Source organism: Muntiacus reevesi, chromosome 5 (assembly GCF_963930625.1).
Source record: "Muntiacus reevesi chromosome 5, mMunRee1.1, whole genome shotgun sequence".
NCBI classification, from domain to species: domain Eukaryota; kingdom Metazoa; phylum Chordata; class Mammalia; order Artiodactyla; family Cervidae; genus Muntiacus; species Muntiacus reevesi.
In genome coordinates, this window is record NC_089253.1 from 25081916 (window position 1) to 25102774 (window position 20859).

General features: G+C 53.0%; 1 protein-coding gene across 2 annotated transcripts; it reads left to right on the forward strand.

Moving 5' to 3' along the window:
* Positions 1–291: 291 nt before the first annotated feature.
* Positions 292–19998, forward strand: PTPN5 (protein tyrosine phosphatase non-receptor type 5). Of its 2 annotated transcripts, XM_065936567.1 has the most exons (13): positions 292–316; positions 7316–7509; positions 8056–8163; positions 8407–8484; positions 8975–9216; positions 10358–10547; positions 13086–13170; positions 15992–16071; positions 16256–16393; positions 16927–17037; positions 19131–19291; positions 19379–19492; positions 19905–19998. In XM_065936567.1, the coding sequence occupies exons 1-13, from the start codon at positions 292–294 to the stop codon at positions 19996–19998; spliced, it is 1620 nt and encodes a 539-aa protein (XP_065792639.1). The 2 variants fall into 2 exon arrangements, with proteins under 2 accessions (XP_065792639.1, XP_065792640.1); XM_065936568.1 differs by lacking the exon at positions 8056–8163 and having other exon boundaries at positions 7316–7514; positions 8400–8484.
* Positions 19999–20859: the final 861 nt, after the last annotated feature.

Here is a 20859-nt window from a genome sequence, read left to right on the forward strand (position 1 = left end):
TCCTTGACACCAGCACCCGCCTCTCACCGGCAGAACAGGGCTGGTGATGCTAATGCCTACCTCACGGGGCTGCCAAGAGGAGCAAAAGCATCTGCGTGCACACAGCTCTGGGAGCTGCTTGGGGCCTGCCCCAGAGAGCTGGTGCGCTCATTCCAGAGCAGGACAGCCAGTGGAAGGGTCAGCAGAGTGAGGAGAAGGGCCCGTGTGATCTCTCGGAGCAGAACCCAAAGAGCAAAGTGGCCCAAGACCTCAGGGGTCCATGTGGGCAGGCACTGTGTTGTTCATTGATGTATGTGCTGTGCTGAGTCGCTCAGTCGTGTCCGACTCTTTACAACCCCTTGGACTGTAGCCTGCCAGGCACCTCTGTCCGTGGGGATTCTCCAGGCAGGAATACTGGGGTGGGTGGCCATGCCCTCTTCCAGGGGATCTTTCCAACACAGAGATCAAACCCAGGTCTTGCACATTGCAGGCAGATTCTGTGCCATCTGAGCAACTAGGGAAGCCTGTTCACTGCTCTGTATGTATCCGCAAAACCTAGTGCGGTGCTTGGCACAGCACGTCATTGGTGCTCAGCGTGTGTTGAACTCACACATGAATGAGCAGAGACTAAAATCAGCCCAGTTCTCTACCTCCCCACTTCTGCCACCTGATCACAGACCTTCGCTCCCCACCCCTGAGATCTGAGGTTCTTAACCTGAGGTTCATGGATCCCCTCCAGAACTATATACAGAACTGAGTGTGTGTGTGTGTGTGTGTGTGTGTGTGTGTGTGTGTGTGTGTGTGTGTGTGTGTGTGTGTGTGTGTGTAGGCATCTTCCTGAGTGAAGACATGTTAGATTTCTGTCCAGGAAAGGTTTTAAATAAGCCCGGTCCTGAAAGGTACAGAGCTCAGTTGGATTCACCTGGACTCCAGGACTGCCAGGTTCTCTGTGAGTTTAAAAAAAAAAAAAAACGACCAGCCTCCACCCTTGTCTCTGAAAGGTACATACAGGCCCCTTCAAACCTACAGGTTTTCTTCCACCCCCATAAGGTGCCAGGCAGTTAATCTGCTGTCTTTCATATGCAAAAGTGATGATGGAGCATCGTCAGGGGGCCGGTGTTCTGAGTGGCTGCGCTCCTGTGGGTGGGTCTCACAGAGCCTTGCACTTCCTCTCTCTCTCTCCAGTCCCCCACTTGGATTCGGATGTGACAGGTGAGAGTCAGGGCCCTGAACCCAGGAGTATTCATCGGGCCTTGTAATATCAGAATGGTACCCTCCTTTAAAAAATATCTTTCCTCATTACAAATATTAATAAATATATATGTATATGCATATATGTTTATCTCTATATGTATGTGCCTATTTACTTATTATAGGAAATTTAGAGTAAGTAACAATGAAAAATATCACTCCATTCTCACCATCCTCCAAAAACATTGTCACTACCCTACTTCTGTTCTTCCCATGCACCGTGTATGAGGTTCATTGAGCACTTACTATGTGTCCAGCGTCCACTGTGCTTCATGCTCTCTGAGCACCACTTGAGTTAATCTGTCATCTTTTTGTTGTTGTTGTTGAATTTTACCTGCAATGGGTCTTCATTGCTGAACTTTTCTAGTTGTGGCACATGGGCTGAGTTTCCCTGAGGCATATGAGATCTTAGTTCCCCAACCAGGGATTGAAGCCTCGTCCCCTGCATTGGAAGGCTGAACCTCCAGGGAAGTCCCCAGCCTCTCCTCATTCATTGGGGATTCTCCACCTTTTTATATGCATGTTTATACTTTCTTAGTTTTTGAGGCCAAGCAGAGCAGGCTGTTTTGTAACTTTGCCTTTCTTACTCCACACCATCAAAATTTCTTCCCCTGTTATTAAATATTCATCTATAGAGTCATTTTTAACAGCAGCACGATGATGTTTTATTGCAGGCAGATTCCAGGCTTCTCAGACTGGGGTGCATGTACCCTTGAGGGCAAAGCCACAGGATAAATGTAGAACATTTTCCTGAAGCATAAATTTGATTCCAAGCTTTGGGAGTGGAAAAAACATTAAGATCAAAACAAGCGCAGATATGCCACAGAATAGAATAAAGAACACCCATGAATTTTAAAATAACGCCGCAAAGTCCAAATCATGTGACTTGTAGTTTTCCCCCAAAGACCCATGTCCCCTCTGCTCTGAAGATGCGAGAAACATCTGAGAAGCACTGAGCTCGCCCTCCTCTTAAAATTAAGGAAACTGAGACCCTAGAAGGAGAAGGGATTGCCCAGGGTCCAGTGTGTGTGTCACAAGTCAAGCCTGGTGGCCTCTGAGCTGTACCTGTCCCACCAATCCATATTTGCCATCACGTATCAACCACTGTTTCTGAGGGTGTGGATGGAAAACTTGCGGCTTGAGTAACTGACCTTCTGTTTATCAGTCATGGAAACTTTCGACTTCCTATGTGATCTATCTCTTAACAGTGGCTTTTCTTTTTCACCTTGCTGGCCAGGATCTGAGGTGTCTGCTCATGGGCTTAGTAACAGTAGCCTCCCAGGGCAAAGGCAGAGGCCCCTAGGCTCCACCAGCACTTAGACTTTTCATTTAATGCGCTGTATGGTAAATACGGATCCACTGGTCTGTTTTACCCAGCTGACTTGAACCTTTAAAGGCAGGAGTTACATTTGGTCATTATTATCTGATGTATCTTGAGCACTTAGTGCCAAGATGGATGCCAGGTGCCAAGTTGGATGTTTCATCTGTAGGATCTACTGTCATCATCACAGCTTTTCTTTTCTTTAAATTTATTTATGTATTCATTTATTTATTTGGTTGTGTTGGGTTCTAGTTGCGGTGCATTGGCTCTCCAGTTGTGGTGTACAGGCTTGCTAGTTGCAGCACGCAGGCTTCGAGGCATGTGGGCTCTTAAGTTACTGTACCGGGGATTGAACCCATGTCCCCTGCATCGCAAAGCAGACTCTCAACCACTGAACCACCAGGGAAGTTCCCGTCACAACTTTTCAAATGTATTATCATCCTTGTCTATCACTTGTCCATCCTCATTCACTCACCACGGAAATATTTATTGTAGACCTTACAGGCTAGGACTGATGCTATATGCTGTGGCCAATCATGATGACCGAAACTGCTCTTTCCGTCATGGAACTTACAGAGGACTGGGAAAGATGATATTCAACAAATAATTTGGACACACTGTAGGGAGTGTAATATAGTTCAAGGGCCTGTCCAGATTCAGTCCAGTCACTCAGTCGTGTCCGACTCTCTGCGACCCCATGGACTGCAGCATGCCAGGCCTCCCTGTCCATCACCAACTCCCAGAGCTTTCTCAAATTCATGTCTACCGAGTCGGTGATGCCATCCAACCATCTCATCCTCTGTCGTCCCCTTCTCCTCCCACCTTCAGTCTTTCCCAGCATCAGCGTCTTTTCCAATGAGTCAATTGTTTGCATCAGGTGGCCAAAGTATTGGAGTTTCAACTTCAGCATCAGTCCTTCCAATGAATATTCAGGGCTGATTTCCTTTAGGATGGATGGGTTGGATCTCCTTGCAGTCCAAGAGACTCTCAAGAGTTTTCTCCAACACCACAGTTCATAAGCATCAATTCTTCAGCACTCAAGCTTTCTTTATGGTCCAGCTGTCACATCCATACATGACTACTGGAAAAACCATAGCCTTGACTAGATGGGCCTTTGTTGGCAAAGTAACATCTTTGCTTTTTAATATGCTGTCTAGATTGGTCATAGTTTTTCTTCCAAGGACCAAGCATCTTTTAATTTCAGGCTGCTGTCACCATCTGCAGTGATTTTGGAGCCCCCCAAAATAAATTATCTGTTTCCATTGTTTCCCCCATCTATTTCCCATGAAGTGATGGGACCAGTTGCCATGATCTTAGTTTTTTGACTGTTAAGTTTTAAGCCATCTTTTTCACTCTCCTCTTTCATTTTCGTCAAGAGGCGATTTCTGCCATAAGGGTGTTATCATCTGCATATATGAGGTTATTGTTATTTCTTCCTGCAATCTTGATTCCAGCTTGTGCTTCATCCAGCCCGGCATTTCACATGATGTACTCTGCATATAAGTTAAATAAGCAGGGTGTCAATATACAGCCTTGATATACTCCTTTCCCAATTTAGAACCAGTCTGTTGTTCCCTGATTCTAACTGTTGCTTCTTGACCTGCATACAGATTTCTCAGGAGACAGGTAAGGTGGTCTGGTATGCCCATCTCTTGGAGAATTTTCCACAGTTTGTTGTGATCTACACAGTCAAAGGCTTTGGCGTAATCAATAAAGCAGAAGTAGATGTTTTTCTGGAATTGTCTTGCCTTTTTGATGGTCGAACAGATGTTGACAATTTAATCTCTGGTTCCTCTGCATTTTCTAAATCCAGATTGAACATCTGGAAGTTCATGGTTCATGTACTATAGCTAATTCTTCTTAACTATAATCAATCAATAGTTATTTGAAACCTATTATTTGTTTTAGTTCTATGCTAGGCACTATACTAACATTATAAATTTGAACACATAAAAACCACTATGTATTATTGCACTGGAGAAGGGAATGGCAAACCTCTTCAGTATTCTTGCCTTGAGAACCCCATTAACAGTATGGAAAGGCAAAAATATATGATGATGAATTCCCCAGGTTGGTAGGTGCCCAATATGCTACTGGAGAAGAGTGGAGAAATAACTCCAGAAAGAATGAAGAGACAGAACCAAAGTGAAAACATTGCCCAGTTGTGGATGTGACTGGTGATGGAAGTAAAATGCGATGCTGTAAAAAACGGTATTGCATAGGAACCTGGAATGTTAGGTCCATGAATCAAGGTAAATTAGAAGTGGCCAAACAGGAGATGGCAAGAGTGAACATCAACATTTTAGGAATCGGTGAACTAAAATGGACTGGAACGGGAGAATTTAATTCAGATGACCATTATATCTACTACTGTGGCCAAGAATCCCTTAGAAGAAATGGAGTAGCCCTATAGTCAACAAAAGAGTCTGAAATGCAGTACTTGGGTGCAATCTCAAAAATGACAGAATGATCTCTGTTCGTTTCCAAGGCAAACCATTCAGTATCACAGCAATCCAAGTCTATGCCCCAACCAGTAACACCAAAGAAGCTGAAGTTTGAACATTTCTATGACGACCTACAAGATCTTCTAGAACCAGCACCCAAAAAGGATGTCCTTTTCATCATAGGGGACTGGAATGCAAAAGTAGGAAGTCAAGAGCTACCTCGAGTAACAGGTATATTTGGCTGTGGAGTACAAAATGAAACAGGGCAAAGGCTAACAGAGTTTTGCCAAGAGAATGCACTGGTCGTAGCAAACACCCTCTTCCAACAACACAAGAGAAGATTCTACACATGGACATCACCAGATAGTCAATACCATAATTGATCATATTCTTTGCTGCCAAAGTTGGAGAAGCATTATACAGTCAGCAAAAACAAGACCAGGAGCTGACTGTGGCTCAGATCATGAATTTCTTATTGCCAAATGCAGACTTAAATTGAAGAAAGTACGGAAAACCACTAGACCATTCAGGTATGACCTAAAGCAAATCCCTGTCCAAGTGGCTTAGTTCAAACCCACCACTTATTAGCTTCTCTGCACCTCATCATCCTCTTCTGTAAAATGAGGCTAACAGGAGTGCCAGCTTCATGGGGTACCATGAAGGGTGAATAGATTAACATGTGCAAAGCACTCTGAGCAGGGCTGTGCCCCAAGTGTATTGTTTCTGCTGGCCGTATGAAGCAGAGACGTGGGTTGCCAGGTGTGTATGACGGGGAGGACCTGCTCTAGGAGACAAATGATGGAGTTTTACAGGATGAGTAGGTGTTAACTTGGCACAGTGTCTTGGAGGCAGGTGAGGGAGCAGGATGTTGGAGGAATGTTCCTGGCAGAGAGGACAAGATACGCAGAACACAGGGTGTGAGCTTACCTGAGGAACTGCCAACAAGTGTGGCTGGACCACAGCAGGCCGGGAGCCATACAGGGTCAGGTCTGGGAAGAGAGGGAAATACTGGCATAGAAGTACAGGTGTCTCCTGGACCCAGCTCTCTGCACCACACGGTTGATCCAGGCAGTTGGGAGATGCTCAGTAACTATTTGTCACAAAAGCAATCGAGCATGCAGACATGGTGTCTTGACTATGAGTGTTCCAAGTCCCCCATCCAGAAAGGGAGTCCATTGTCCCGAATACATAATATGTGAACTGTCCCAACCCCTCACTGTCAAGCCATACACATCTGTTTTGCTGGTCCCACTCTCTCACTCTGTCTCTCTCTCTCTCTCTCTTTTTTTTTTTTTTTTTTTTTGGTCACATCATCACATGGCACGTGGGATATTAGTTCCCCGACCAGGGATTGAACCCACACTCCCTGCTTTGGAAACAGAGTCTTAACCATTGGACTACTGCCAGGGAAGTCCCATGGTCCCTCTCTTGGCAGTAGACTAGCCGGTGTCAGTTTGGATGGGGAGTTCAGTAAGGTCATGCTGCCGGAATCCCCCACTCCACTGGGGCCTCAGCTCTAGCCCAGTGCTATTCAGACTTGTTTAGTGGTGGCGCCTCATGTTGAAATGATCTTAGAGGATACCCAATATATGGAACACCATCGAACAGCTTCCATGGCTGAGGCTTGGGCAGGGGGACTCAGAGCACCTGGTCATGGCTGGCTCACCCGAGAAAAACGCCAGGGCTCCCTGAAACACAGTTAGAAAACCAAGGGAGGAAGTTTGCCCCTGTTTTCGAGGTGTGGAAACTGAGGTCAGAGAGGAGGGGATGACTCTTCCAAGGTCACACAACCAGGGACAGACCCAGAACTGGATCCCAGACATTTGACATCAGTTCCGCTGTCTCAAGGTGGGGCAGGGACGTGCGGCTGTGACCTTGTCAAGTCAGGGTACAGAGCGTGAGAGACAAAAACCTGGCGGGCAGGCGTGGGTGAGCTGTTCAGGGTCACGGCCTGGTTATGCCGTGCCTTTTTTCCCTGTCTCTCTCTCTTTTAATTGAGTTTGAGGTGGTTGTTTTTTGTTTCCTTAAGAAATGGGAACAGAATGAAGCTGCGTAAACACCACGATGTTAACTCCCTGAAAAACCTCCTGCCATTTTAACTCTGTTACTGGAGAAATAAAAGAGAAATAATTTGTCCACCCACACTTAGCTCTTTCTGACGAAGGTAGGTGAATATTGCTTTGCTAATCGAGGGTGACTGCTGGAAGTGGAGCCAGGCTGACTGATCTTGGATTGAGAGGAAGCCACGGCAACCCCAGAAGGAGCGCCCTGGGGGGGTCGGCAGGGCCGGGGTCACCAGCCACGTTGTCACCTTCTGCAGGTGTCCCCCAGCCGGTAGGGATGGAGGCGCTGGACCAGGCCGAGGGGCCCGCGGCCTCACAGAGAGCGACGCCACCGCCCCCACCTGCTTCACCGCCCTCAGAGCCAGCTCAGAAGCCGCCACCTCGAGGCGCCGGGAGCCACTCCCTCACTGCCAGAAGCAGCCTGTGCCTGTTGGCTGCCTCCCAGTTCCTGGTAAGGACATCACAGGCCTCGCCGGGCCTGGAGGGAGGGCGGGTTGACGGACGGCCTCCACTTCCTCCCCAAGATGGCCGCCTCAGGACACAGAGGCCTGAGGGGCCTTCCCGGTGTCCCTCGTGACTGCGGCCTCTCCGGCGTGAGGAGAAGGCTGGAGTTCCAAGCCACAGCCCTGAGGGCTGAGCCCCTCACGCTCTGAGCTCAGAAGCAGGAATGCAGACCCGGCCCCCAGCGCCCCTGGCCCCGCGGGGGTCCTTCTGAGGACTTCCGGTCTCTGGAGGCACCTCTAGGAGACTCTGCCTGTGATGTGTATACCTGGTGGGGTGGCGGGCTTCCCTCTGCAAAGGCTCCCTTAAGTCAGATTTCCTCCAGGAAAAGTCCCAGGCCCCTGCCTCTGCTGCACGGTCTGGACCTTGGTGGAGGGTGGGGGGTGTAGGCGGTAGGTTGAGGCTCCAGGTGAGCTCCTGAGGGTGGGGGGACGCGGAGATATGCGGGCAAGGAGGCCAGACTCTGAACTCGGTGCGCTGGCCCCGGCCGCCCCAGCTCGCCTGTGGGATGCTCTGGCTCAGCGGCTTTGGCCCCATCTGGACGCAGAACACCACAGACGTCGTCTCCTCCGCGCTCACGTTCCTGGAGCGGCTGGGACCCTCGGTGAGTAATCTCCAGGGAGCCCCACGGTAGGAGAGAGCGCCTGGGGGCCTCCAGTCCCACCAGCCCCTGCCTGGGGCTTCTTTGAGTTCAGACGATTACCTTGAAAGGCTTGAAACCTGTCCCCTCCCCAGAACCAGGTACGAAGTTCTCAGAGCCTCAATCTTATCCCTGCTGAAATAGATGAGAACGCGCCCCCACCCCTCCACCTGCATCACCCTGAGCTGTTTGTCTGATGTTCCCCAGGCCTGGCTGGGCCCTGGGACCTGGGACGTCCCCAGTCTGCTGCTGATCTCTCTGTGTGTGATCCTCGTCACCACCCTGGTAAGGCTCCTCCTGACCCGACCTCGTTGCTCCCCTCCCGTGACCCCAAGACCCGGTCCTCACCTGTCCCATTTGACCTACGGACTAGCCGTTGTGGGTAAGGCTGAGGAGAGGCACCTGTCTTCTCCCATCAATGTGCCCAGGCTGGGGTGGGGGTGAGGAGAGGCACCTTCTTTCTCAAAATTGGTTTTCAGTGTTCTCGGCTGGGGATGGGAGCTGAGGCAGTGTGAAAACCGGAGTAGGAACACCCCACCCCACCAAGAAAGCTTCAGAGCATAAGAACCTGAGGGTTGGGGAAGGAGGGGGCCGGGAGGACGTGGTTGGGGGATAGCCTCCCATCTAGGTGAGCGGTGGTGCCCTGCAGTCAGTTCCCAGGACAACAAGCCAGCTCCAGACACACGGAGGGGCAGGGAGCTCAAGCCCCTGGGCATGCCATCATCCGGGGGCTGCTGCCAGCATGGTCCATGATGCCAGTTATGCCCCCAACTAGGTGTGGCTCCTCCTAAGGACTCCCCCAGAACCACCCAGCCCGCTGCCCGCCGAGGACAGGCGCCAGTCGGTAAGCCGTCAGCCCTCATTCACCTACTCGGAGTGGATGGAGGAGAAGGTCGAGGATGACTTCCTGGATCTGGACCCCGTCCCCGAGACCCCTGTGTTCGACTGCGTGATGGACATCAAGCTGGAGGCCGATCCCACCTCCCTGACCGTCAAGGCCATGGGTCTGCAGGAGAGGTGGGTGCAGCAGAGGCGCATGGAGCCCTTGGCTCCCTGTCGGAAGGGCAGATGCCTGACTCTGACTCCCAGTGCCCAGTGCAGAGCTGAGCTCATAGCCCCACCGATGCAGACGTGTGCTCTTCAGCTCTGATTCATGCAGATCTGAATGCCCTGAAGTGAACACTAAGAAACTTTATTACTGCACATAGACACGTAGGCATGCACAGGTGTACACACGTGCACACTCACACATACAACTCTGTGGCTCGGATAGGTTTCTTTACTGTAGGACTTGTTGGGAGCCTTTAACATGCTTGTAGTCATTGTAGATTGACAAGGGGTTGCGTGTAGCCTTCCTCAAAGTCATCCGACCACAGAAGCCTGCTTTCATAGTGTCTCGTAGAGTTCCACAAAGCACATGTTGGGAGGTGTCAGCACCCTCTTTGCAGAGCCTGGCTGGGTTAGCTAGGTCCCACCAGGGTTGTGTTGTCCACATGATGTCATGGAAAGAGCGTTGGAGGAGGAGTCAGAAAACCTAGGTTTTTGTTTCAGCTCTGCCACCCCCTTACTGTGTGTACTTGGACAATGCTTATCCCTTCTGTGGCTTTCAGTTTCCCTTTCTAGGTAATGAGGGTAATGGGCCACTATACTCTGAACACACAACAGGGTCTGCTCAGTCTGCTTATCCTTGCTCCACTGTGCTACCCCTGGGATCCCGTCTTCCCCGAGCCTCTCCTGGATGAGACATCTTTGGAGGCTGCAGCCCTGGGGGTTGGGGTACAGAGGGTGGAGCCCTGCTTCTCTGCCCCAGGCACGTGCCCTCTTGGTGAGCTTCCCCTGGTTCTGGGAGCTGCCTCTGGCAAGGGCCACAGGGGAGTGCAGGGAAGGACTGTATTGAGGAGCCTCACATGGAATCTTTGGGACTGGGGCCCGAGCCCACACTCAAGTTACTCTGCTGCAGGAGGCAGGAGCGGGTGGCGGGCTTAAGCCTTGGGGCTGAGCCTCACACTGTGTTGGGGTGATGTCACACCCACTCCTCTCCCTGGGACCCATCGGGTTCCCACCCCATCTCCCGCTCCCTCATCCTCCTGCTCCAAGGCCCCCAGCTAATGGTCCTCCCTGCCCCTGATACTCACCGCCCCCTTCCTGGTCCTTCCAGGAGGGGCTCCAACGTCTCCCTGACCCTGGACATGTGCACGCCGGGCTGCAACGAGGAGGGCTTCGGCTATCTCATGTCCCCCCGTGAGGAGTCAGCCCGAGAATACCTGCTCAGCGCCTCCCGCGTACTCCAGGCCGAAGAGCTTCACGAGAAGGCCCTGGACCCCTTCCTGCTGCAGGCAGAATTCTTTGTGAGTCCTCCTGAGTCAGCGCCCCCACAGGGGCCAGCCCTTTATGCTCATGTTGGTCCCCTGAGCAAGGCTTTGGAACAAGGTACCCCAAACTCAGCATCTGATGAACATCGTTTCATGCTCACCTCTCCTACTATCTTGGGCAAGCTGCTTCCTCTCTGGGCCTCAGTTTCTCATCCAGAAAATGGGGATAAAGATAACAGGAGTGTTGCAAGGATTCAGAAGATGCAGAATGTGTGCAAAGTGCCCATCAGGTGATTGGTGTTTGTGGCATTCTTAAGTCATCATCACCTAGGACTGTCCTCCGAAAGCCTTAGAAAGCCTTCTCTTCTTTATTTGGAGACATGGGGTGCTACACTATGCGGCACCAGGGATTAAACCTGAGGCCCAGCAGTGAAAGTACTGAATCCTAACCACTGGCCTGCCAGACAGTTCCTGAAAGCCTTCTCTTCTGACTCTCCCATTTTCCCACTCTCCTTTTGCCAGGCATCACCAAACAGTCCCTCAGTTCTGTGGCTTCAGCTTAGGATGGTCCTGATCACCTCCCCCTCCAGACTCCTACAGCAGCCTCCAGCTGCCTCCTGTTGGACTTTGAGGGGCCTATAAATGACACCCCTGTTTTACCTGCCCGGACACTCAACCAGTTAAGAGCTAAGATAGAGAAGATCACAAAACCACCTTTATTTTTGCTGATAAAGGCTAGGTAGTTTTTGTTCTTGTTTGTATTTTGTTTCTCCATTTTGACTGCTCTGAGTCTTTGCTGCAGACCACAGGCTTCTTTCTCTAGTTGAGGCACGCAGACTTAGTTGCCCAGAGGCATGTAGGATCTTAGTTCCCAGAGCTGTGATCGAACCCATGTTCCCTGCACTGGAAGGCAGATTCTTTATCTCTGGACCAGCAGCGAAGTCCCAAGGCTAGGTTTAACATGAGGATTACGTATGTAGCAGTAGTGAGCTTCCTGATACCAACCACCAGAATGAAGCAACTTTCCCACCACCCCAGGCGGTGCTGGCACATTGCCAGCCTCACCCCATGGGGGTGCCCTGTAATTCTTTCTTAGTGGGAGGGTCAGGGGAGGAGGAGAAGGAAGAAACGGGCTAGTGCCCCAAAGCCGAGTTCCTCAATCAAACACCTCATCCGATAACCTCGCAGCTCCCCTTGCCCCAGGCAACCTGCTCCCTAGCGGAACCAGATGGCTCTCCTCTCTGGGCAGCCCTCCATCACCTCTGACCTGCAGCTCCAGAGTCTCCAGCGTGTGGCCCAGCCTGCCTTACCTGAGTTGAGCCAGCCCCAGCCGCCTTTTCCAGACTCAGGCCCCCATCCCTGCAGGACTGTCCACGTCACACTTGGCCCTTGCCCCGCCCCCACCCCCGCATCTTCACAGTCATCATCCCTCACCCTGGAGGCCCCTAGGATGCCCTCCTGGGCTACCCAGCCTCAGTGCTGTCCCGTGGTCACACCTCCCCTGAGGGTGTGTGGCATGTCCTTGTCATTTCCGGTTCCTAGTTCATTGTTAGTTTCGCCCAGAGAGAGAGAAAGTGGGGGTGCTCACACACCCACCCCACGGGCACTTCTGCACCTGCTTTTTATTCTTCTGATTCTCACAACCACCCTAGAAAGTGAGTATCGTGATCCTCATTGTACAAAGTGCATTCTTAGTGTGTCCACACTGAACACTGTGATTCATGATGATGAGAGATGATAAGGGTGCTAAAGTGTGTGGACAGAGGGAAGGGGCGCAAAGAGAGGACAGTCACTGAGGAGTCATCCCAAAGGACCTGGGGGGAAGGGTAGCAATGAACCTTAAAGGCTGAGAAGGATTAGGGGTGATGAAGAGGGATGCGACCAGTGCTCCCCACAAGTGGAGTGCCGCGAACTCAGATGTGGAGGCTAGGCGGAGACTGACAAATTAGCTACAGGGAAGAGATGGGCACAGCTGGAGGGTGGGGCTTTTTTGAGAGCGACTGGTGGTAAAGAAAGGCCAGCTCCTAGACCTCACATTCCAGACAGAGAAGTTCAGACTTGGCGCTCTTGACATGCAGAGTGATTGAGAGGTGCAAATACAACTTTTGGAGGCCCAGAAGGAGGCTGCCTCCCTGCTGGAGAATCAGGGAAGGCTTCTTGGAGGAGGTGGCATTTACAGTGGACAGGAGGACATGAGAAGATGGGGATGGAATGGATGTTACTACCGAGCAAGCAGCACGACCCAAGGTCCTGAGGGAGGTACCTACCTGCAGTAGAAACATGAGTCCGCAAAGCCACTCGATGTGGCTGCAGTACAGGGTGCAGAAGAAGGCAGTGATTGGCCAGGTCACTTCTTCTCTGTTCATCAAACGTTCACTGAGTGCGGACCATGTGCTAGGCTGGCCCTCCACAAACAATGGTGGTGATAACATTTATTTTGCACTCAGCATGTGCCAGGACTGCTCTAGATGCTTTTCATGTGCACTCACTCATTTAATAGTCGATGTCTGTTGAATGAATGCATGCATCATGCCAGCCCACAGCTGCCCTCAACCCTGTGTCTTCCTCCTACAGGAAATCCCCATGAATTTTGTGGATCCGAAAGAATATGACATCCCTGGGCTGGTGCGGAAGAACCGATATAAAACCATCCTTCCCAGTGAGTACTCGCTGCCCCTCACCTGGGTGCCCTTAAACCCTGAGGCAAGGTTAAGAAACTAACTCCAGCATGGGCCTCCAGGGTCACCAGGCAAAGGAATAGAAGATGGGGTGCCCGGTGAAGGGAAACACCCCCTTTAGAGGGCAGAGGGCTCTTGGTTCCTTCATACAGCACTCTTCAGATCTTTGCCCTGGAAAAAGCATTGTGCTGGCCTCTGTGGAAACTCAGAGAAAAAGAGGAACAATAACAGGCAGCTCCTAGACAGTGCATGGTGGCTGAAAATTGTGGTCACATCCCTGGTCTCTTCAGAGTGGACAGGTTTTAAAGAGAGGATATTAAGTCTCAGAGAGGTTAAGTGGCTCATCCACTATCACACAGCTAAGACGTACAGAACCAAGTTTGAAACTAGGCCTGTGTAATCTCAAAATTGTGCTCTTTTGTCTACCTGGAGTTCAGTTTGGCTAGATTATGAACCCTTTAACAGACAGAGCCACCCCACAAGGGAGCGAGCTGCCTGTCAGGTAGGAAGCTCCCCATTGGCTAGGGTATTCAAGCTAGAATGCATGAGTAGTCCCCCTGGAAGGTTTGATAGGGATTTTCCCCCTTTGGGGTAGTTAGACCAGGGAACCCGATATTCCTCGTTTAGCCTGGGATGTCATTTTCAGGTAACTTCCATCAGGCCCCTGTCTGCCTGTCACCCCTACCAAGTTCTGGCCCAAGGCCCCTAGGGCTAGCTTGGGGGTGACTTATTGAAAGCAAATCCCCACAAACCTACTGCACTCAGTTTATGGAGTAAGGAGGCTTTAAAAAAGCAGTTTTGCCATCAGCTTCTCCAACAACATGTAAGATGTCATGACTTATTTTTAACTTTTAAAATATCGACTTGTGGTTGCTATGGTTACACAGTGTCTAGGTAGTTCCAGTTAAACAAAGCACCATTTAAGGCCAGGATTCAGGGCTGCTCACCTCTTCCCGCCTCTTGCTCCCCCCTCCACCCACCCAGCCCTACCTGGAGGCAGGGCTTCGGGCACCCCACAGTCTCAGGCTTTGCCGGCCACTCAGAATAGCCACTGGGGGAGTATGAGAGCCAGGCCATCACTCCATCTGGTCCCCACTGGATTCCTGAGAGGAATCCAGCCTCCAGCTATACCCTACGCCTGCAGCCCCCGAGTCCAACAGAAAATCTTCTCTGTAGCCAGCAAGAATTGACCCTGTGCCCTCAGAGATTTGGCTGGGGTGGGTGGTAGAGGCCCCTTTCGGATCAAGGACACCCCGAGGCTTGCTTTCTCATTCATTCGGAGGCTACTTCTGGATCCCAATCTGGGTACCATGAGGGGAGGGAGGGGGCCATGCAGGGCTGCCCGTTCCTGTCCCCTGGTCACACAGAGCCCCCGTCCGTTCACCCTCGCTCTTCCCCGTACCTGACTCTCCTCCACGCCCCTTGCCACAAGAGCTGCCTCACCCCCACCTTCCCCTCCACAAATCCCCTGCCCAAACCTCAGGCACTTGGGCCAGGGCATGAAAGGACTGGAGAGGGGAGGTTTGTGGGTATCCCTTTCCATTTCATATTCCAGGTTTGGGATCCTCCTTTTGACCTGTCAATTTATAAACTGATTTAATTTATACTAGCAGTGATATCAGTAACAGCACCAACTTGCTCTATAGTGACTGTGTGCCGGCCTAAGTTATGGGTCTGAGGACTCATTATTAACGGCCACTCTTGAACCCTGACAGGATGAGTGAGGGTGTGACGGAAGGAATGTCCCCAGTTTACGGAGGAGGCACAGTACTCGGTGAATGGCCTGACTGACACCACCAGGACTTGAAGCCAGGCTCACTGGTGGGCGGTGTAGACTCCTGACCGCTTCTATGCAGCCTTTGAGAGCCGTACGGGGCACACTGGCAGGGCCTTGAGTCCAGCCCTCCTTCCACAGGAAAGACCCTGGGGGCCAGAGAAGGGAGGAGACGTGAGCTGGTGACAAAGCTAGACAGAGCCCCAGAACCCGGCCCCCAGGCCCCACCCCACTACCTCCTGGCTCAGTCCCAGCCTCTGCGGGTTTCCAGAACAGACTAAATCAATACAGGGAGGCTCTCGCGGAACAGAACAAACCCTAGTCTAGGAGGCAGAGCACGACGCAGTGAGAATCTGCTGCTCTGGGATTTGACCGGTGACTAGATTGGGGTGGGCGTGAACCCTTATAGACTTGTGTGTCGACTCATCTCAGGCGCAGAAGACTTTACTCCTTTCGTTGTGATAGTCTCCCCTGGCATCCTACCCAAATCTTAGCTATAAAGTGCTTTACAGTTGGCGTAGCACTTCACATATGTTTTGTCACGTGTCTTCCCAACAATCTAAGGAACTAGCATCTTTACCCCCATATTACAGATCGGAAAACTGAGGCTTAAAAAGGCCATGTGCTTTACAAGCTTACACAGCAGGTTGGGGACAATGTATACTCAAACTCTTGCTGGCCCTGCTGTCTAGGATGTATCCCGTAGGGAATTTCTTACTGTTTGAGCTGTCTCCTCCCCAGACCTTGGAGCACAGAAGGGACGGGGCAGCTTAAGGGATGCAGGCAAGGGTGGCCTGGACCCTACAGAGGGAGACAGCCAAGGCCTCCCTGTACCATTCTCTTCAGCCTGGGTCCTCACCTTCCTGAGTGGGCCACAGGAATGGGCAGTGTTTTGCTTCTGGCAAGGGGAGAAGGAACTTCTGGTCCCAGAAGAAATGTAGGTGCCCTGACAGGGGCCAGAGAAGGTGGGCCCACACAAGAGGGATTGCACATTCAAACCCCAGCCTCACCTGTCTCCACTACCTCAGACCCTCACAGCAGAGTGTGTCTGACCTCACCAGACCCTGACGACCCTCTGAGTTCCTACATCAACGCCAACTACATTCGGGTATGTAACCCCACCCCAACAGTCTCTCCCTAAAAGGGAGGCCTGAATCAATGGGGTCCATCTGCTAGCCTTGTCCCTAAGTCCGTCCGGTTCCTGCCAGCCCCCGGGGAAGAGGCTGAGTGGGGGAAATGGGCCCCGGGAGCACAACAAGTGACCCTGATGGCCTGGACTTGGCTGGTCCCAGGGCTACGGTGGGGAAGAGAAGGTGTACATCGCCACTCAGGGACCCATCGTCAGCACGGTCGGCGACTTCTGGCGCATGGTGTGGCAGGAGCACACGCCCATCATCGTCATGATCACCAACATCGAGGAGATGAACGAGGTGGGCCCCCTGGACCTTACCAGGTGTCTGCTGTTTGGTGCCCTGCGCCAAGCATCTTGTTTCTGTGTTAATCCTTACAGCAGTCTCGGGAGGTTGCTATGTTCACCTTGCTGCCTTGCCCAGGGAAGGAAATGTGAGGCTCAGAGAGGTTAAATCAGTTACTCAGAGCCACACAAATAGAGGCAGGGCCTGGAGCTGGCCGGTCCACCTCCAGTGCTCAGGATCTTAAACACGCTGTTCTGTTGCTGCCCGGCCTGCCAGGGCTGATGCTGGCTACTTCCATACTCATCACAGCCCATTTAATTGAAGTCCCATGAAGGTCCTTCAAATTGAGTATTACTCCCATTTTCCCAGATGAGGAAACTGAGACTCAGAAAAGGGAAGCAACTTAACAAGTTATGAAGCTGAGATTTGAGCTCTCTAACTGCAAACCTACTGCCCTGTTATCTGTCTCCCCACTGGCCCGTGACAGACACTGGGGAGGGTGTGGTTGGGGCGCTGGGAGTATCTCAGCCTGATCTGGGCCCCTGCAGAAGTGCACCGAGTATTGGCCGGAGGAGCAGGTGGTATACGATGGCGTGGAGATCACCGTGCGGAAAGTCATCCACACTGAGGATTACCGGCTCCGACTCATTGCCCTCAGGGTGAGGCCTGGGGCAGGGCTGGACTGGGCTGGGAGGAGGGGGTGCTCCACAGCCAACAAGGTCCCAGAGGCCGAAATAGCTGAAATTAAGGCATGTGTCACTCCAGGCTTTACTGATGAGCAGGGATGAGGGGGGAAGGGGTGAGTGATCTTGCAGATCAGAGGCAGGACCAAATTCTCAGTACATTTCATATCACTGGCATCTGTCCATCCACACTGTCATTCACAATGTCTTCCAGCTCTGCTTCAAATGTACCCAAGGCCAGGACTGTCTGGAAGAGGGGGCTTCAGCAGCTTCCATGTTCTGTCTGGAAACATCCCTTCACCTGGGATGCTGGGCTTCCAACCTGTAGTACCGAATCTGTCCACTAGAGGACAGGCGCTTTTTGCTGCATTTGGGTAGCACAGGGAGGTTGTGGTTACAGGAAAAAGAGAAGAGGACATAGTACATAACAGCCCAGAAGAGTGTGGGGAGGTATCCTCCCGCCCTGAAGCTTGTGCTTCTTCCAGGCTCAGCATAATAGAGGAGACTGTTCTTTTGGAGGGAAGAAAATCAGTGCATTCTGCTTTTGAGAAATCTTATGACCCCTGTTTGGGGAAAGTGGTACCACTGTAATTATTCCAAGGTCTGGAAGAGGTGACCTAGGTGCCAGGAAGCTGACATCCTATCCAGAAACAGTCGGGGAGGTCCACTGATGCTGGCAGCCACAGGGTCTGAATAGGGTGTCAAGGGCATAAGACTTGTTCCTCTGAGCTGCCCCCTTCCACTGGAGAAGGTGAAAGACGTGTCAAGGAGAAGTCAGCCCCTCGAGGGCAGTGCCCAGTAAGCCCTCCGGAATATACGCTTGCTTGAGGGCATTTTAGAGGTGGAGGACAGAGGCTGTGGTAGCTGTAACAGCCAGGTAGCCAATGGAGCAGCTTCCTTTTTCCCCTGAAAGAGAGGCTGGGGCTGCCTCATCTTCTCAGTGCTGTGGGGCTGGTCAGGGAAGAAGTGTGACATTTACTGGGCATTTACTTTTGTCCATAACCTTTACAAGCACCTGCCCTGAACCTGGTTCTGGGTTGGGTACTGGGAAAACACAGAGCTGTCCAAATCCTGGACTCTCTTCTCAAGGAGCACCTGTAAAATGGTAAGTACTGACCTAGAAATAAGTAAAAGCACAGAAGAAGGGCATGTCGGCAGCTAGGGTGCTCAGGGAGGGCTTCCTGGAAGTGATGGTGCCAAATGGGGTTCCGAAGAATAAGAGTTGGCCAGGGGGGGAAGACATGTGGAGAGAGCATTCCAGACAAAGGGAAACTAAAAGTAAGGGCACAGAAGATAGAACAGCTCTGTGAATAAATGTACAGGAGATGGGGAAGCAGTGGTTTGATCTGCAAACCATTTGGAATGCAAAAGCATCAAGTACAAGTTCGCAGGAGGAGGACTTGGGCCTGGGGAGGTAGACCGTGTACCATGTGTCTTATTTGCCCGACTAAAGAGTGGGGAGGGTGGGTTTTAGCTTTAGAGCAACAAGAGCTATCAAAGTGTTCTGAGCAGTAGAAGAGCATGGGCTGTAGACAGACCATTGGGACCACTGTGGATCTGGGTGATCGGAGAAGAGGAGGGGAGGGCCCCACACAGTCAAGAGATGGCGAAGAACAAAGTGGAGGTGGCTGTGGTGGAGAGGATAGCACTGGGACACTGGTTGGGGGGGTGGGGGGCAGGGGTGGTGGTGGGCAGGAAAGTATACTGAGGCAAGAGGAAGTATCTTGCCTGTTGTGGGGGTGACTGGGCTGTCTGTGAAGGGGCAACCAGGAGACAGGAGTGAAATGGAGAAGGGGCTCTTCACCTCTCTCGGTAGACCCTGGAGTCACCAGGGCAGAACCCATGTGAAGACCAGTGCTGACGCTGCTCACCAGTCCCTGCTCCCCAGCTGGCTTCGGGTCTCTGACCGGTGCCCCTGGGCTGTACGGTGTAGATGGCAGAGGTCCGAGGTCCCACTCCCTGTGGCCTCCCTCCTGTGTTTCCTTCTCCCCTGCCATCTCCATCTCTGGGCTGGTTTCTGGGCTCAGAGCGTTCACGTGTATCTGGGTGGGCCTCTGTCTCCTGGACAGAGCGGGACGGAAGAGCGAGGCCTGAAGCATTACTGGTTCACGTCCTGGCCCGACCAAAAGACCCCAGACCGCGCGCCCCCACTCCTGCACCTGGTGCGGGAGGTGGAGGAGGCGGCCCAGCAGGAGGGGCCCCGCTGCGCCCCCATCGTGGTGCACTGCAGGTGGGTCCTCCCAGACACCCACTGGGGCGGGGCGGGGCAGGGCTCCCGGGCGGCCCCGCCCCTCACCCCGGTGCCCTGGGCCCTCAGCGCAGGGATTGGGAGGACCGGCTGCTTCATCGCCACCAGCATCTGCTGCCAGCAGCTGCGGCAGGAGGGCGTGGTGGACATCCTGAAGACCACGTGCCAGCTCCGTCAGGACAGGTCAGCTGAGGGTGGGGCCCGTGGGACCCGGGGCGGCGGAGGGGGCAGCAGGAAGAGACTGACCTGTGCATAGGGAGGTTAGGGGGACAGACCCCACGGGGACCGACCTGTGGACAGATGGGCGGAGAAGCCGGATCCAGGCAGTTGGTGGCTGGGATGCAGAGGGGAGAGGAACAGAGTGGTCAGAGGGGCAGAGGCTGAGTGGAGGGTCATGTCACCTCTGTCCCCGCTGTCTATGCCAGAGCTGGGAGGGCCAGGAAGGGCAGGTGGAAGTGGCAGGCTGGCCAGGGCTGGCCTCTGTAAGCTGCACAGAGGTCCTGATGTACCTCCCGGGGGACTGGCGCACTGTGGGGGTCTGGGGGTGGCTCCGCAGCCGTTCTTCCGTGACCCGGTCCCTCCATCTGCCGGGCAGGGGCGGGATGATCCAGACGTGCGAGCAGTACCAGTTCGTGCACCACGTCATGAGCCTCTACGAGAAGCAGCTGTCCCGCCAGCCCCCGGAGTGACCACACGCCTCCCCGAGGTCCTCTGGTACCTCCCAGCCTGAGTCGGGGCCCTCCTCGCAGCCACACCCAGGACCCTGCCTCAGGTCCCGGCCTGCTCCCCGTCCCTCCCGCTTTCTCTTCAGTTTGCTCCCCCTCCCGCGCTGCCTCGGCCGGACCCCTGCCCCCCCCAACATAGCTCTTCCTACTGTACATACTGGGGAGTGGGGAGGGTGGGGGAGGGGTGTGCCAGGCCAGGCCTGGGGCCCCGGGGCCTGACCCAAACCGCGTGACCTGGGGCCTCAGTTTTTAACGATGGTTCCACTGCTACATGATCCAAAACGTTTCCCTGCTGCAACTCCACGTGTCCTGCCGCAGCGTGTTCTGTCTGTCCATCGTCTCTGCTGTCTGTACCGAACACTGTGTCTCCTCAGCCCGGGAGAGGGGTTGTGAGCTCCAGCCCCGCCAGTGGCCCTGGCACAGGTGCCTGCCTCAGGCCCCCAGCCCTGCTTCTCCCAGCAGACAGGTTGCACTTTGCCCCTAGTTCCGGAACCAGGATGGGAACGGAGGAAGGCCTGAAGACCCCGGAAGTCAGGCACAGTTAAGTCCCGAGGGGTTGGCAGAAAGATCGCAGCTGCGGAGAGGTCTCTGGATGGGGGTGGGGGAGGAGGATCGCATCCAGGGGGATCCCCAGGTATCAGACGCCCTCCGCAGGCAGTGATTAGCCTGTGGGGCAATGGAGAGAAGGGGGACACACAGGGGAGAATGAACCCAGGGGACCTGGGCCATGCTGGGAGACGGGGAGCTCCGAGGGTAGGGTGGGAACTCGGCCCCAGATCCGTGTGAAGCATTTTTCTGTGTCGCTGTGGGAAACCCCTCCCAGAA